Here is a 15637-nt window from a genome sequence, read left to right as displayed (position 1 = left end):
ATGGCATCAGAATTCTTATTATAGCAGTCCTTAGAAGATTAACAATCTCTATTATGTTATATATTAAATAAACACTAGAACCTACACTTTTTATTTATAGAACTTAAAATCACAATAAAACATTAATATTCTCTGTCTTTTTCTTTTCACCAAAACAGCCACAATTTTAGCTAGCTTTGCTGCTTTTTACTCAGGAGAACGTTGCACTGACCTCATGAGCTCGTACTCGCCGTCAGGAGGGATGAAGCTGATGCTGCGCTCTGAATCAAACTTGCTGAGGCGCACACACTGATGGAAAGTGCAGTCATCGATGGCGATCGACTGCTTCCCACTGCCGGTAGGACACACACAAACACTTTTCTTTTAGCAATGATAAAGGATGCTAACAGCAGGAAAAATGAAGGTGGATGCAGTTAAAGATGCTAATCTACAACAAACCACAGTCAATGTGAGGCTTTGGGAGAAAGGTTAATATTATGATGTGTCGGGGCAAAAAAACAAACCAATACAAGGCACAGCACAGAGGAGTTAATGACATGTTTCAGGTGTGTGTGTGTGTGTGTGTGTGTGTGTGTGTGGGGGGGGGGGGGCGGAGCTACAGTGCATGAGGTGTGGATTACAGGGTAGAAACATCTGTGGGTGAAATGTGCGTCAGTACAGTACCTGCCTCCCCCTAAATCACTGAGGAACAGCACATAGAAAAGAAAGAAGGAGAGACGCATCCACAGAAATGAAAACAGATGTTATGGTAAACAAAAGAACCACAGATAAGACACAAAGAGCTGATGGATGAAGACAAACCACAAGTAGAAACTTATTTGTGGTTTTTTTTATATTAAAAAGTAACTGAAAAAGACTGTGTGTCGTGTTGTAGAAGAGTCGCTCACCTCTTCCCTGCGTCGTCCGAGGCTCCGCCTTTGCCCTGTTTGTCGATTACGATCTTGTCGTTCATGCCAAACTTGCACTCGGGCATCCCGCTCAGGTAGCTCTTCATCACCACTCTCCCCGACACGTGAGCACTCAGCACCTGACCTGAACACAGAAGGAACGGCACACAGGTTTACTACACACTAATTACTTTAAATAACTACTGTTTCATCTGTTTTTACATCTGTTTTCTGCTTAAATGTTGAATGTTCAACTGTTTAAAAAATTACACAAAAAAGCAACATCACAGGACAGAAAAATAGGAAATAAATAGGAGTGAATGTCATTCTATTTTTCAAAATGTGTTTTTCCTTTCACTAATAAGGTTCTGTTTTTACCAGCAGGTTTTGTTGATTTGTTTGTCAGTGAACACACAAACTCAGTGGTTCCCAAATGGTTTTGGGTCGTGACCCCATTTTTAAATCACAAATTATAAAAGACATTTTTTTTCTTTTTGATCGTTATACTGTATTACTAATACATAGTAGATATGTGTTTTATTTGAGCTGGAGTTATATTTGCGAAAGTGAAAGAATAGAATACTTTAGTTAGAGATTGTGTGTGTGGTAAAGAATAACAAGTAAATAATAACAATATAATTATAAAACAATTTTAATCAATGATATTTTAAAATAATTCACTAGGCATATCAGGCGACCCCACATGGGATCATGACCCCAAGGTTGAAAAACACTGCACTAACTCAAAAACTAATGAACAGATGATGTCAATTTTCAGGAAATACCTAAAATGTTATGAGAAAAAACTGATCAGATTTTGGGGATGATCCAGATTAATATAATGATTGTGGATCAGTTTTTTTTAAAATCAATAAATCCTTTTGTTTAGCTCATTGAACTGCTCCTACATCACCTCCTGCTGGTGACTTTGCACATTACATACTCTAGCAGTGTATGTTCTGTTGTATTTCAAGCTGTCAGAATATATAACCAGAACACTGGCAGTCAGCTATAGTTTATATGTACACTATAGTATATATTCTGTATTTTATTGTGCAGTGTCCTTTGTTGCCACGTGTTTTACCTCTTACTCTCGCTACAGGCCTACGTGTGTATACATCTTCTATTTTTTATTATGTTTTATTTTTATTTTATTTATCTGCTGATGAATATGTGCAAACGTCCCCTTGTGGGACTAATAAAATGTATCTTATTATTATTCTTTTTTTAAATAAAGCAACTGTATTCTACACTTTCACTTCCTCAAATATAAATCTAGTTAAAAATGTTGGAACCACTGCTGTAAAATGTGAATGATCATGGTAGTGATTTAGTTTGGAATGTATTTAGAATGATATTCTCTGTACGTTTATGTTAAGAATTCTGGTAATCTTACTTCTGAGTTTAACGTTTTAAACATTTTATCATGTGATGTCCGTCTGCTATGTTTGAAATCCACGCCGTAATAACTGACCTTGTGGCGACATCAGCAGATTGACACTTTCCAGTACGTCCAGGAAAAGCTCGTTGCGTCGATACTTGATGCCCTCGCGACGCCAGCCGATCTGTCCCGTCACCTGGCTGGTGATCTGAGACTGCTCCTCTTTTGTCTGGGAGACATCGAAAGAAACCAGAGAAGTCACGACTCATGACGAAAAGAAAAGGTCGACAGACGAACAGCACGAGGAAAGCAATTTAATTTAAATAGCTTCAATTACAACAATAGTCATCTCAAAGCAACGATTGGTTCACGGGGTTCCTACAGCTTCAGTCAATTTAAATTCAAGACTTTTTATTCCCATTTGAAATTCAATTTAAAACCAACTTCACAGTAAACATAATTGGGGGAAAAAAGATGCCAAATGAATTACATATTGTCAGAGTGCATTTCTTCCAGTGTCTAGTAGTGGTGGGCCATATAGTATATCAATATTCAAGATATATCGAGTTTTCCATTTTGGCAATTCAGAAAATACAATATTACCTATATAGATACATACATATTTTTTATAGCTTATTTTGTATCAAAACACTGGTTTTAGGAGTCGCTGCATTCGCTACTTCTAGAGTATCATGAAAAGAACGGTTAGACGGATTTCTGAGTACATTCTAACCCAAGCCTCACTACAGAATTCACTCACACGTGCTGTCCCTTTATAGGAGAAAAAGCCAAAATTGGCACGTCTGTTTTTGCATTTAACCCAGAATCGTCTTTCAGCAAAGACTTCATTGAATTAAAATTATCGAGATTTATATCTTATATCGCTATTTTGGGGAAAAAATATCGAGATGAGTTTTGGTCCATATCGTCCAGCCCTGGTGTTTGGTGCAAACGTGCAACTGGCGACCCCCAAAATAAACACAAAATGACAATAAAATACACAAAAAAATGACTAAAAAAAACAATCACTCAAAAAACACAAAATGACTACAAAAATAGCCAGAAATCTATCAAACAAAAACTATTCAGAAAAATCTTCATTTACATTTCCTCAATGTTGTTGAAAGTTCTTATAAGCATGTCATGCATCTGCAGAGTCCACCTGCAACCACATCACTGTTTTATAGTTGGTTCCACTGTTGTGATTACGCAATGTTACGGTAAATTAGATATATTTTTAAAAGCTAATGTTCCCATTTATTTTGAAATGTGAGACTAATTACAATCATAAAAATCATACTTGTGTGTTAAAATGTAAGACTTTTCAAACATTGATTTAAGACATTTTAATGACAATTAAGGCCTTTATTTAAGACTTTTAAAGGATTCGTGGGAACCTTGGTTCAACAGGAGATTAAATTCATAACTTTAGCAGATTATTACCCACCTGGTGCTGAAGTGTCCAAAAAAGCCACATTTAAGACAAACAAGAGAAACAGAAGAATATGAATCAGTATGAAAACAAATATTATGATGTGACGATGATAATATAAATAATATCTAAAGTGGACGTGTGTTGCTGACCTGGCCCTTAATGCCTTGCTGGGTGATGAAGGTTTTCAGTGCTCCAGTTTCAGAGTTCTGGGGGTAGCCAAAGTCCAGAATCTCTGTGAGTAAACACAGAACTTTAGGTCAGAGATAAAAACAGAACACGAGCATCAGAACAAACTTTCACTGGAAAAAAAATAAAGCATTGACACAGGGCTCTAGCCAGCGCTGTTGAGCGTAGGGGCCCCTACGCTGTGATGTCGGCCCCTACGCTGTGATTCCACCAGTGTAAAATGTTATTTCTTGTCCTTAAAGTGTCTGAGTAATTATTTGTGGAGGATTTATACCAAGCATAAGTAACTAACTCCATTCATCATCACCCTTCACCAATTCAAAAATAAATAACTTTTGGTTTTAAAGTGAGGCTTTAACAACGATAAAGAATATTATGAACACACCAATATTCTGTTTATACAATCACACACCCCGGGTACAATTTAAGCCTGCACAGATAATATATAAAGCAAAAAATTAAAAATAAGCTACCTGTAAACATACAAAAAAAGAGGGGTTATAAGTTATAACTTTAGAGGCAAACTAAACAGTGTGCTTGGAATAATTTAAAATGTATATTTCCATTTGTGGTGTGGTTTTGTGGAACGATCTTGATGAAATGATTAAACGAAGTATAAATATAATTAAGTTTGAAAAACATGTACAAAGATATATCTTTAAAAAGTACAGACATGAAGGAGGCTTTCCTCTTACTTCTTAGTGGTCTTAAACCTTGGCTGCATTCTGTGGGGATGCTGGGAGTGTGTGTGTGTGTGTGTGTGTGTGTGAGGGGGGATGAAATGTACAGGAACAATGGCTACTCAGTGTGACCGATCACATGCAGTATGTAAACGATTGACAACTGTTTCCTGTACCTAATGTATAACTTATGAAAAAACTAAAAATTAATCACAAAAAAATAAATTAAGGAGGAAAATGTAAATCTCACAGATGTTGATGGAGCATGTTCATTTTGTTGTTTTTCTTCATAGCTCGATTGGGAGTATTTAGTTTATTTTATTGTATTTTGATTTGTTAATGGTGAAGAACGGGGGTAGGACTGGACAAGCCTGGCCTTTTCATCCCTTGTTATTGACCTTTATTTTATAGAGATTTCTGTTGAGATTTGTTTATTAGTTTTCATTTATTTTTTTTTATTCATTTGTTCAAAATTAAAAAAAAAAAATTTTTTAGCTTTACTTCACAATATTTGGTCATCAAAATGCAGGAAAAAGTGTTTCAGAGGGTTATAAATTTCAATATATTCCGTGGGACTCTCCCCCCACATCCCCTACAGCAGGAATGGGCAACTCTTTCACAGCAGGGGCCACAAAAATGTGATTATATCTGATCCGAGGGCATTTAGAAATCTGAAATCTGTAATTTTGTGTGTTTTGGAGTCATTGTGTGTGCTTTTGTTATTTTTTTGTTGTCATTTTGTTTATTTTTCTGTCATTTCTGTATTTATATAGTCGATTTGGACATTTTTGGAGTCACTTTCTGTAATTTTGTTGTTTTTGTGAATTGTCCTGTCATTTTGTGTAATTTTATAGACAGTTTGTGCTTTTGTAGTCATTTTGTTTGTTTAAGTGGTTGTTGTGTAGATCTTTGTGTTTTATTAGTCATTTTGTGTATTTTTGGAATTTGTGTGTGTGTGTGTTTTTGTGTACTGTGTGCATTTTGCTGTTGATTTGTGTGTTTTGGGAGTTACTTGTGTGTTATATTGAGTTTTATATTCCTTCCATTCATGAAACATATTTTTGGGGGATTTGTTTCAGGGGCCGCAAATGGAGGCCCGAAGGCCAAATTTGGCCCCCGGGCCGCCAGTTGCCTAATCTGCAAACCTCCTGGTGGGAACCATGTGACCATTTAATAACGCCACACTATCCTACCGTCGAGCAGCTCGTAGATGAGCACGAAGTTGTTCTTGATGTTCTCCTCGCTGATTTTGCCAAAATATGCGGTCATCACGTCACACATCTTGTAGAGGAACTCGAACACCATGGCAGCGTTGACATTCTGCTTTGTGACCGCTGCCAACCAGATGTTGGAGCGCTTGACGTGAAAGAAGCTGGTCCTGGCGATGTTGGTTACTGGAGATCTGACCTGCTGCCGGGCGTGAATCACGTTCACGCGAAAGGCGTCCACTGCGTTACGCCTTGAAAGAAAAGATTAAAGAAAGAAAAGGAAAAGAAGAGGAATGAGGAGTCGCTTTATGGAACACTTTGGGCTGAGCACGATGACATCATGAGAAAGATCAGATTACACTTCACTGTTTCCAACCATTTTCAGAAGATGATTTGATTTAAAACCATTTTCCCACCAACAAAAGACGATACTTTTCCTTTTTGTTGTCAGTAAACTTTGATAATAACCAGAAAGAGAACAACAAACAAGAGCCTCAGACGACACTGAAACAATTATTAAAAAAAAAAAAAAAAAAATACAATTCATTTTGGATTTCTTTAAAATTCAAAACATTTTACAGAATTAGATCAAATGTTGGGAATTAAAATATTAAAGCTGCGTTAGGAAAACTTCTCCCTGTTGCATGTGTAGTTAAAGTCTGGATTAGTGAGGGAGAGAAAACATGTTTGGACAAGAATCCCTTCAGAGAGGTGAAGAAATCAGTCTGATTTACGCTCTGCTCTACAACATCTCACAATGACTTTATAAACATCAGTTAAAAGAAAATATAATTTAGAAGAAACATGACTACTTTACTGACCTTTGATACGAAGCATCAGAATGGAAAACAATAAAAACTATGTGTTGTATTCAGTCATTAATCTGTTTCACCTTTTAATAAACCTTCACAGAATTGTGTCATAACTTCTCGTCATTGGCTGGAACTAATTTTGAGTATATTTATTTCTATTTTTTAAAAGGCTTAAAATGTGTGTTAAATCACAATAGCTCAATGACAGAGCAGACTATTCTCCAGCTCTTACTTAGATTAACTCACAGCTGCTGAACTTCTACAATAAAAATGATCTCTATTAGGGGAGGGTGAAAAAATAAAATAAAAATAATGGATAACTGATTAATCACTATTTTATTATATATTGGAAATTATGAATTAATTACTTTTTATTGGTTTATTGAACAGGGACAGTGTACATTAATACCCAAAAGGCTATTTTTCATCTGTAGACCCCGGACAGAATGTTTAAATGTTACCCTAAAACAATACTTACATTTCAAAATATCTATTATTTACATTTTACAAATCACAAGTTGTAACTTGGACAGGGGTGGAAAGTAACAAATTACATTTACTCTCGTTACTGTAATTAAGTAGCTTTTTAGAGTACTTTCTAAAATCTGTAATTTCACTTTTACTTAAGTCAATGTTGTTTCCAGTAACAATACTTCACTACATTGAAAATAGAGTAAAATAAATCCTACACGCTCGTCCCACGCCTGTTTCCATTACTCTGCTGTTTAAAAAAATTACTGCGATTCAATTTTCAGAGCATCGATGTGAACCATGATACCTATGAATCGATTTTTAACTGCCTTACGATTAATCGTTACATCCCTAATCGTTAGTGTTTTAATAGTGTTTGTATTATTAATATTCCACATATTCAGACTGGAGGAGGGACCAGGGTTTTCTACTGATGTCACTTTCGGCCAATCAGAGCACGTTTAAAAACCTATGGAAGCTGCTCAGCAGCAGTAAGGAAGCTAGGGCAGTCCTCTCACTTCCACACAGGTGACCCCTGGTGGTTGAAAACACAGACTACCAGGGTCTCCAGCAGGTGGATTAGGACTCTACCCAGGAATGATCACGTATCTGAAGACTTTAGTAAAACTGATGTTATAAACAGTATCAGTGACAGACCTCCTCTGTTTACATTCCTTCTACAAGCTTTTAACTTTTGATTATGTATTTTCTGTATTTACCTTTATTATTGTTAGTTTCGTATTTGATTTGTGTAATTGTTTTAACAACTGTAAAGTGTCCAAGTTTTTTTTTAAAAGTGCTTATAAATAAAATGCATCATTATTATTGATGAGACGAGTGTGAAAAGGACAGTATGAACGTAAACGGTAAATTAACCAGTTCCATCATTATTTTTATTAACCTATTATTTTAATTACATTTACAAATAGAAGGAAGTGCACAATATGGACACTAAACAGGCCGATAAGTGAAACAGTTTTAAAAGTCAGAAAAAACCCTACATTTTCAACTTGTGCGCAGCATTAGCTTTAGCAGCATTAGCTTTAGCAGCTAACTGTCTTTCTGCCTTGGAGAACAATACATTTCCAAAAAATCTTTTAAGGAATCAACGCTCCAACAGTAAAAATAATCTAATCTCTGTCAGACTCCCTGTCGCAGCTAAAGTGAGTTTATCTCTCTTGACCTTTGACCTCATGCACGAGAACTGAACAAGTGCGAGATTACAGAGTGTGTGAAAAGGCTTATTAACGACACCTAATCTCTCCGTCTAATTTTAATTGTTTGGCCAGAAACTGTTGAAAAATCCAGGACAGTGGATCTGACTTTAATAATTTAAGCTACATCACACTCTCGGTGTGATTTGGTCGTAGATAATCACACCTGTGTGGATATTCAACAGTATTAAATAACAGGAGATTATAATTTGTTTAATTTAATCATTTATTTTGCTCCTCTAAAACAAATATGTCCACAATTGGAAAGGATTTAAGGCTGTTGCCAGGCAACACAAACATTTTCTAACGGTTATTATAACACCTTTACAGTGGAGTGATAATGTGTAAAAAGTCTCAGAATGTCTCTTGTCCAATCAAACTACTTGGTCAGAACCAGTGTTGGGATTAATTACATTTTTCAGTTACAATTACGTTTTCAATTACCCATGTTCAATTATAATTCATATACGATTACAGTGACCAGCATTTTTCCCCAATTACAATGAAATTACAATAATTTTTATCCTCAGAAAGTCAATTACGTTCTCAATTACTAAAGTTAAATTACAATTAATCACAATTACTAAGCCTGAAATAAATAATCTAATTCTTGTGTTAGCTTTCTGTTAGCATCTCTAATGCTAACGGGTCCTAAATCAGCTGTAAAATACATTAAAAACAAATATCTATCATCTAATTTATTTTCTATCTATTGATTACTTTGTTAGACTTCCTAATCAATGAAAATATAGGTTTTAATATTTATGGTGTGGGCATCTGAGACTTTTTTTGTGTCAGTATACACTAGATTCATTTATCTTTAGCTTGGTATGAAACATTTTAATAATTATTAACTACATATGTGTAGAACTGTACATACAACTGTAACATGGTTCACCAGTTTAGTGTTAAATTATAATTCACATTTTTATAGAATTTTAATGGCGATTACAATTACAAAGTAAATTATCTAAACTCAATTACAATTTAATTACAATTACGACAGCAACAGATTCTTAAAATTACCATTTAATGATAATGACACCATAATTGTAATTAATTATCAATTACAATTATAATTGACCCCTAGCCTGGTGGGAACTAATAATAACATTAACCCTCTGTATTACCCCTCACTACACCCTGTCTAGCGGAAAGACTGGTTTCAACTGTTATATTATTTAGATTTCACTTATTTTACAAAACACAAAACTAATCTACACCTGAAGCGTTTGGATATGTGAGATGAAAGACTTCAGATACCTTCAACGTCTGCATTTAAAAGAGAGAGAATAGGAGCAAAGGATCTACGTAAACCATCATACGCCATGCTTGGTCTACATGCTTAGAAACCGTTACCTGTGGGCCTCAGAGCGGCTAAATGTGTTAGCTCATACTAATTACCACCATCCGTTCAATTAGAGCAAAGTGACTCATGCTGAGACTACCAGAGTTAACAGCATGCACTTTAGGGTATCACAGGGTCACTGATTGGTGGCTACGATAGGGGTGGGGTCATGCTTGAGGGTGGAGCATCTCTTACCGATTCCTACAGGGGGCCAAGATGAACAGATGAAGATAAATGGTAATACAGAGGATAAAGAGGAGAGAGCGGATGAAGGAAAAGAAGACAAAAATGCACAAAAACACACGATGGTGCATCATGTAGACAGAGTGAGTAACATGGTGTCATTAATGAAAGGTTAGCTGGATTACACAGCTCCGTTTCAAACCAAACAAATAACAGCATGGAAATGTATTGTGATGTATCACATGTACACTAATTCTATTTCCTTTACTGGTGAAGGTTGTGTGTGGTATATTACTGAAGGATTGCTGACTGATGCAAACAGCTGTGTTTGCATAACAGGAAGAAAGAAAATAAGGAACTAAGAAAAAGAAATAGACTAAAAACTATTTATTTTCCAATTTTATGCACACATGACAAAGGATGGGATAATTGTTTATACACTATGATGTATGGAAATACATCCAATATTTTCAAAATACAAAATTTAAAATTGTGCGTAATAGTTGTTTTTTTTAGTGTTCTGGCTGATTTTTATTATCTTTATTAACTCGAGCTGGACGCATGTTTATAGCAAAGAAAAAAAATCACAATTTTGAAGGAAAAAAACACATTAGTGAGATGAACGTCTTTTTTTATTTAATACTGACACCATTTAAACTTATTTATGAAAAAAACTCAAACTCACAGAACAAGACTGTTTTTAAGGCTTTTGCATGTTCTCAAGCGTTCAAAAAAAAGCATGAAACAAAAATAGGTTAAACTTTTTGCTTTTTAGGCATTAAATAAAATTAAAATAGTATGTATAGAGTAAGAACTTTATGTGCACTTAAAATATTACAACTTTCCATTAATTGTTGTATTAGATGCTTGTTAGGCCTCTAATTTTCTGTGATTATTGAAATCATGGACAGAATTCAAAAATTAAAAACCTGAATCTAAAACCATTATGACATGGACTCACCTTCATGTTTTAGGAGAATATTACGCATTCTCATCTTTTTTTCCCTATTAAACATGTCGGAAAATGTTTAGCAAGTGTTTGGGAAACATAAACAAAATGAATTCATAACATGTAACAAAAAAATCTATTGCTATGAAAACCTGCTCAATCTTAGGAGTTTTGACGCAATCTTCTATTTTTAAAGATTTGAAAAATATACAATTTACCTTAATGATTCCCTAGTCAGCACTTTAGCTTATTTAGGGACTTTTAGTATATTTGTGATTACATTAAATAAGGGAAAGTTGATAAAAGAATATATTACAGAAATGGTACACCCTAAAAGTAAATTCAGAAACTTCAAATATCAATAAATCAGTTTAAATCAAGATAATTTTGTGCAAACCTGGCCCTTTAGAACATCCAATGTAGCCCGTAGGAGAAAGTAAAGATGATTGAGAAAACAATAATTAGGTGTAAATTACAAAATAACTCTGTTATAGATAAATCAGCCTCTACACAATCACATTCAATCAAACTCCACAATATTTGTCGGGCTCAGTTTTCCCCATAAATCACATGATGGGAGTCATTTTTAATCACAAGTTGATGAAAGAACAAAAATTTTAATTAAAAAAATAAAAAATAAAAAAATTCTGAAATTTCTCAAAAAAAAAAAAAAAAAAAAAAAAAGCTCTAAAACAAAAATTGGTAAAAAAAATACTATCAAGGAAATGTTAGGTAAAGTTCCTGCAGAGACTCATACCTGTCACTTAATTATTAGAAATTGTCATCACTTTACATATCATGTATATGTAAAAGTGGAAACTCGGGCACATTAATGTTAAAAGTTAGATCAAACTGGTCCTTATTTGGCCCCTGAGCTAAACTGAGTTTCATATCTCTGATTTGAAATTTTCAGAGCAAAGTAATTACATTTAAAGTCTGTGTAAAGCAGAAATAAGTGTGTGTTATGAGTTCGTCACACCACAGAAACATGTGTCATTAACCACTGAGACACATTTGAAAGATGAAAAAAAAAAAATCACTAAATATATAAAATTAGGTCCAAAAATCATGTCAAAACAAGCACTTCTCTCTGCTCTGAGACGCTGGGGGCGTGTCTGTTAGAGGCGCTGGAATCACACCGACACGCAGGAAGGTTGGCGTCTCCGTGTATTAACCCTATACCTATGTGAGAGAGCAGTGTGACAGTGGCTCCAGCTTTGATAGTGCTTCTCCCATTGGTTTTCTAAACGTGCTCGGATCAGGATAAACGTGGTGTCAGCAGAAACGTCTGCTCCGCTCGAGTCTGAATATGTGCATCCCTCCCAGGTAGAGTCATAACTGCACCATTAGAGGCGATTAACAAAATCGCGGTGTATAAAGTTGCTCATTTCACAGAAAACGTGGCACCAGCGTTTTATTCCTTTGACTCCCAATAAGTGGTTTGTTTTCGGCTAGGGGTCGAATTGCGCCCGCTGGAGGCGTAGGAGTTTGATGTGCTTCAGCAGCAGGGTCGGGTTTATGCTAATGATGGCTACGTTACGTAACGCGGCTATGATTTCTGACCCGCCCATTAAATCCTGAACACAAAAATTAAAAACACAGTTTGTGAAGCCTAGCTCCATAATTATGTTATAAATGGCTTTTTACATGTTTTAAAGAAAACATTTATGACCTATTTAATGTGTTTGGAATAAAATGGTTGAATTTGCTTTACACGGACTTTAAACAATGATTCACAGACATTTATTAGTTTAATGTATTGTCAAGGTTACAAAAGCATTGATCTGTAATGATTATTTATTATTATTGTTTAGTATAAATGGCTGTTTTCATCGAGCTTGCAGTCCGTTATCTTTGCTCCTTTTTGATTCCATCCTTCAACAAAGTAAACACAGCCACAAAGAGAGACTTGATCCTCTCTCATCCATTTCCCACTGTGACATATCCACCCACGCTGGATTTGAGCCTAGTTTTTATTTTTAGGTTGTTTGCTCATGGGTTGGGAACCTACCCTATGTCATCTCGATATACACGGGAGATGAGGACCTCCCCCTTATGGTTGTAGATGAAGAGTCCTCCGATCATTGTGAATTTCTCTCAATCCCAACTTTCCATGGTGAAACCAAACCTACTCCTGCAAAAAGACACAAAGAAAGAAAAAAAGAAAAGATTATAGAAAAGCAAAAAAAAAAAAAACCCCCAAAAAAGTGACAGCGAGCGAATGCACAAGGAAGCTTTTTAGGGCAGATATCAATTTTTTTTCCATCAGCCTAATTAGCCGATGATCGATACGGACTACCAATTTTTTGGAACCGTTACTACTTTTGCTCACTCAATTTACATTATAAAAATTACACAATGAAGGAACATTTATTGAATTTAACAACGGTGGGGTTGAACAACAACAAGTAAACATTTAACAAATATTAAAAACAGAGGTGATGTAGAACAAGAAAAAAGAAAAAATATTTCTGCTCTCTGTAAATAATGCGGATCGCATCGGCCGACACATGTAAAAAAAGCAAAAATCAGCCGATAATATCGACCAGCCGATGTATCGGTCTAACACTAACACACTATATGTACCACTCTCAGCTAAGTAAATTCCTTGTTTTTGCTCCTTAGTCAGATTAACTACAGATTAACAGTCAGTGTGTGAAGACGAACACTTCGTGTGTCCAGATCAAAATCTCTCTTCGCTGATTAAACCAAATCCACTGACAGTGGTTTAAATATGCCTAAAAAATACATTTTCCACAGTCCAGTCAATGACAAAACGCAAATGAGCCACAAAAAAGCTATAATGAGAATGAATGGACAAACAATTCTATGAAGGCACGAAGCAGTTCTCATGTAAAGGATGAAGCTTCTGAAAAAAAAAAAAAAAAAAAAAGAGGATGAAGGACATCGCAAAGAAATCCTCGAAGCCATAATCCAGACAACACATTTAGAACAAGAATATCACTTTAAATCAGTGTTGCAGTCCCAATTAAAACATATCTGACCGAGTAATTCAGATCCACAGGAGGTTTAATCACCTATTTTTTGGTGAAGTCAAGATGTCTGCTTCAGTCGGGCCGTTTTCTCACATTCATCAATTTTTCATCTTCTTTCTTCGGCCTCGGGTTATTCCGGAACACGGTTAATTTAAAACGTTGGACTGTAATTAAACCTTACGTGGCTAATGCAGTAAAAGATCAATGACCTTCAAATGAGATCAAAGTGATGGAGAATACCCAGAGTGATCAGTAGCTAGCTAATTTAGCATATCATAGCCAGGCTAGCTGGCGGTAAAGCAGCGTCGAGTGCTGTGAAAAATGTCACGACTTCCGGTAAATGAAAGTTGCTTTTTAAAAATACTAGTAACGTTCTAAACATGTCTGGACATCAACTGTCGTAATTATTTTTGATTGTTTAAACAAAGAGTTAAAAAGACAAACAGTTTTCTTGAAAATGAGACATTAACTCCTAGTATGTGCTATTTATTTTGAAACGACATGCCCTGCGTTTCCGGCTTCCAGCTGATAACCACCGCTAGCCTAATGTTAGCTTAGCATTGTAGCTGCTAACGTTAGCATTACCGCAGATGAAACCGCTTCAATGGCTTCCCACATTGGCTACGTAAAAAAAACAGCCTTTCTTTACTAAAAGAAATCAAATGCGTCTTTGCTTTCTGGTTTGACTCACCCTTAAGGTCTTGCGAACGCCACCAGTGTGTCCTTTCCCCCGCCGCCGCTACCGTCCGGCCGTGAGTTGAGCCTCTGAGTCGGGGATACGGTGGTCACTGGCTGCCGCTGAGAGCTGTCAGCTGACCCGCCGTCACGCACCGCCGTTCCGCTGTGACAGGAAAAGGCGCGGTTGGAGCTGAGTGTAAACCGCACCCAGGCCCTGGTACGATAAGCTGCACGATTATTACCTCCTTATTAGCCAACCTCTTTATCCACAAAATACAGTATTAAAATCATCCCCCAAATCTATTGTTTTCTTAAACGAATTTAACTTGTGTATGAAGACTTTAAAAAAGATGTATATATATATATATTCTAAATGAATGGCATCTTGATTGATATATGATTACAATCGTTTAAATTTAATTTTTTTTACTTTCAAATTTGCAGAAATTATATTCCCTATTTTGTTTCATTATTTTATTTTGTTTACGATTGTTTACTATAATAAATCTTTAGTGAATAGAACACTATTCACTAAAGTTCTTCATTTTGGTATTTTGTTGTAAATTTTTTTGTTCAAAATTATGCTCCTTCATCTCCTTTTAAAAATAGAACAGAAGATTTAGAGAGAAAAAAATAAAATGTAATAAAATAAAAATACACTGCAGTTATTGTATCCTTGCAACTTCAATATACAGGTACATGCCTAATTTGAATCATGTGTTGATTAGTAGTCATGCAACACTGTAATGTAAATGTATGCATTTACAGTGTTTCTTAATCCTATGACTTCTGTAGGAGCCATCATTTTTTCATAACATTCTGTACACCTTTTTGTATTTTATTTTGTTCTTGTTTACCTGAGCCTGATGTGGGAGGGGGACAAGAAGGTGATTTTGGTTGCCATGGCGATGGCACAGGTGTTTTTCCTTTGGATAAAGAAGCTAACAGTTTGTGTATATATATATATATATATATATATATATTGGAAACGCTTTGATTTATTAATGTCTTAAACGAGCAAATATATCAAAGTCGTTGAACAATCTCTGAATGCAACCAGTAGTGGACAAAGTTAAAGGACTTGGACGCTACACCTTAATTTATGCTTAAATTATCCCCGTTTATAAGTGTTATGTAGGATTTCTCCACTCTTTACGACTTTAAAAGCAATAATTACTTTTCTTTAGTTTTTTGCTTTTTCGGATTCAT

At 35.4% G+C, this 15637-nt stretch overlaps 1 protein-coding gene across 3 annotated transcripts; it reads right to left on the bottom strand.

Annotated features, from left to right (window-relative positions):
• Nucleotides 1-171: 171 nt before the first annotated feature.
• On the bottom strand, nt 172-14599 carry LOC114459828 (AP-2 complex subunit mu-A). Of its 3 annotated transcripts, none has more exons than XM_028441978.1 (9): nt 14442-14599; nt 12766-12888; nt 5763-6028; nt 3853-3935; nt 3716-3721; nt 2362-2497; nt 888-1032; nt 664-681; nt 172-331 (listed from the first exon to the last, which is right to left on the bottom strand). In XM_028441978.1, exons 2-9 carry the CDS (start codon nt 12837-12839, stop codon nt 187-189), a joined length of 873 nt encoding a protein of 290 aa, XP_028297779.1. In that variant the 5' UTR covers nt 12840-12888; nt 14442-14599; the 3' UTR covers nt 172-186. The 3 variants fall into 3 exon arrangements, with proteins under 3 accessions (XP_028297779.1, XP_028297780.1, XP_028297781.1); XM_028441979.1 differs by lacking the exon at nt 14442-14599 and adding an exon at nt 13793-14041 and having other exon boundaries at nt 12766-12890; XM_028441980.1 differs by lacking the exon at nt 664-681 and having other exon boundaries at nt 14442-14598.
• Between the last annotated feature and the right edge of the window lie 1038 nt (nt 14600-15637).

The sequence above is a fragment of the Gouania willdenowi genome, unplaced genomic scaffold (assembly GCF_900634775.1).
Source record: "Gouania willdenowi unplaced genomic scaffold, fGouWil2.1 scaffold_354_arrow_ctg1, whole genome shotgun sequence".
In the NCBI taxonomy this organism is placed as follows: domain Eukaryota; kingdom Metazoa; phylum Chordata; class Actinopteri; order Blenniiformes; family Gobiesocidae; genus Gouania; species Gouania willdenowi.
This window is presented reverse-complemented; position numbering and strand designations above follow the sequence as displayed.

What these genes read in the sequence shown, in the direction of transcription:
- LOC114459828 (XM_028441978.1), bottom strand. Translation starts at nt 12,839, where the DNA reads ATGATCGGAGGACTCTTCATCTACAACCATAAGGGGGAGGTCCTCATC. An exon ending in CATCTACGAGCTGCTCGACG is followed by an intron (nt 3,936 to 5,762) that starts GTAGGATAGTGT and finishes GTTTACTCACAG; the next exon opens with AGATTCTGGACTTTGGCTAC. An exon ending in TCTGCTGATGTCGCCACAAG is followed by an intron (nt 1,033 to 2,361) that starts GTCAGTTATTAC and finishes TTCTGTGTTCAG; the next exon opens with GTCAGGTGCTGAGTGCTCAC.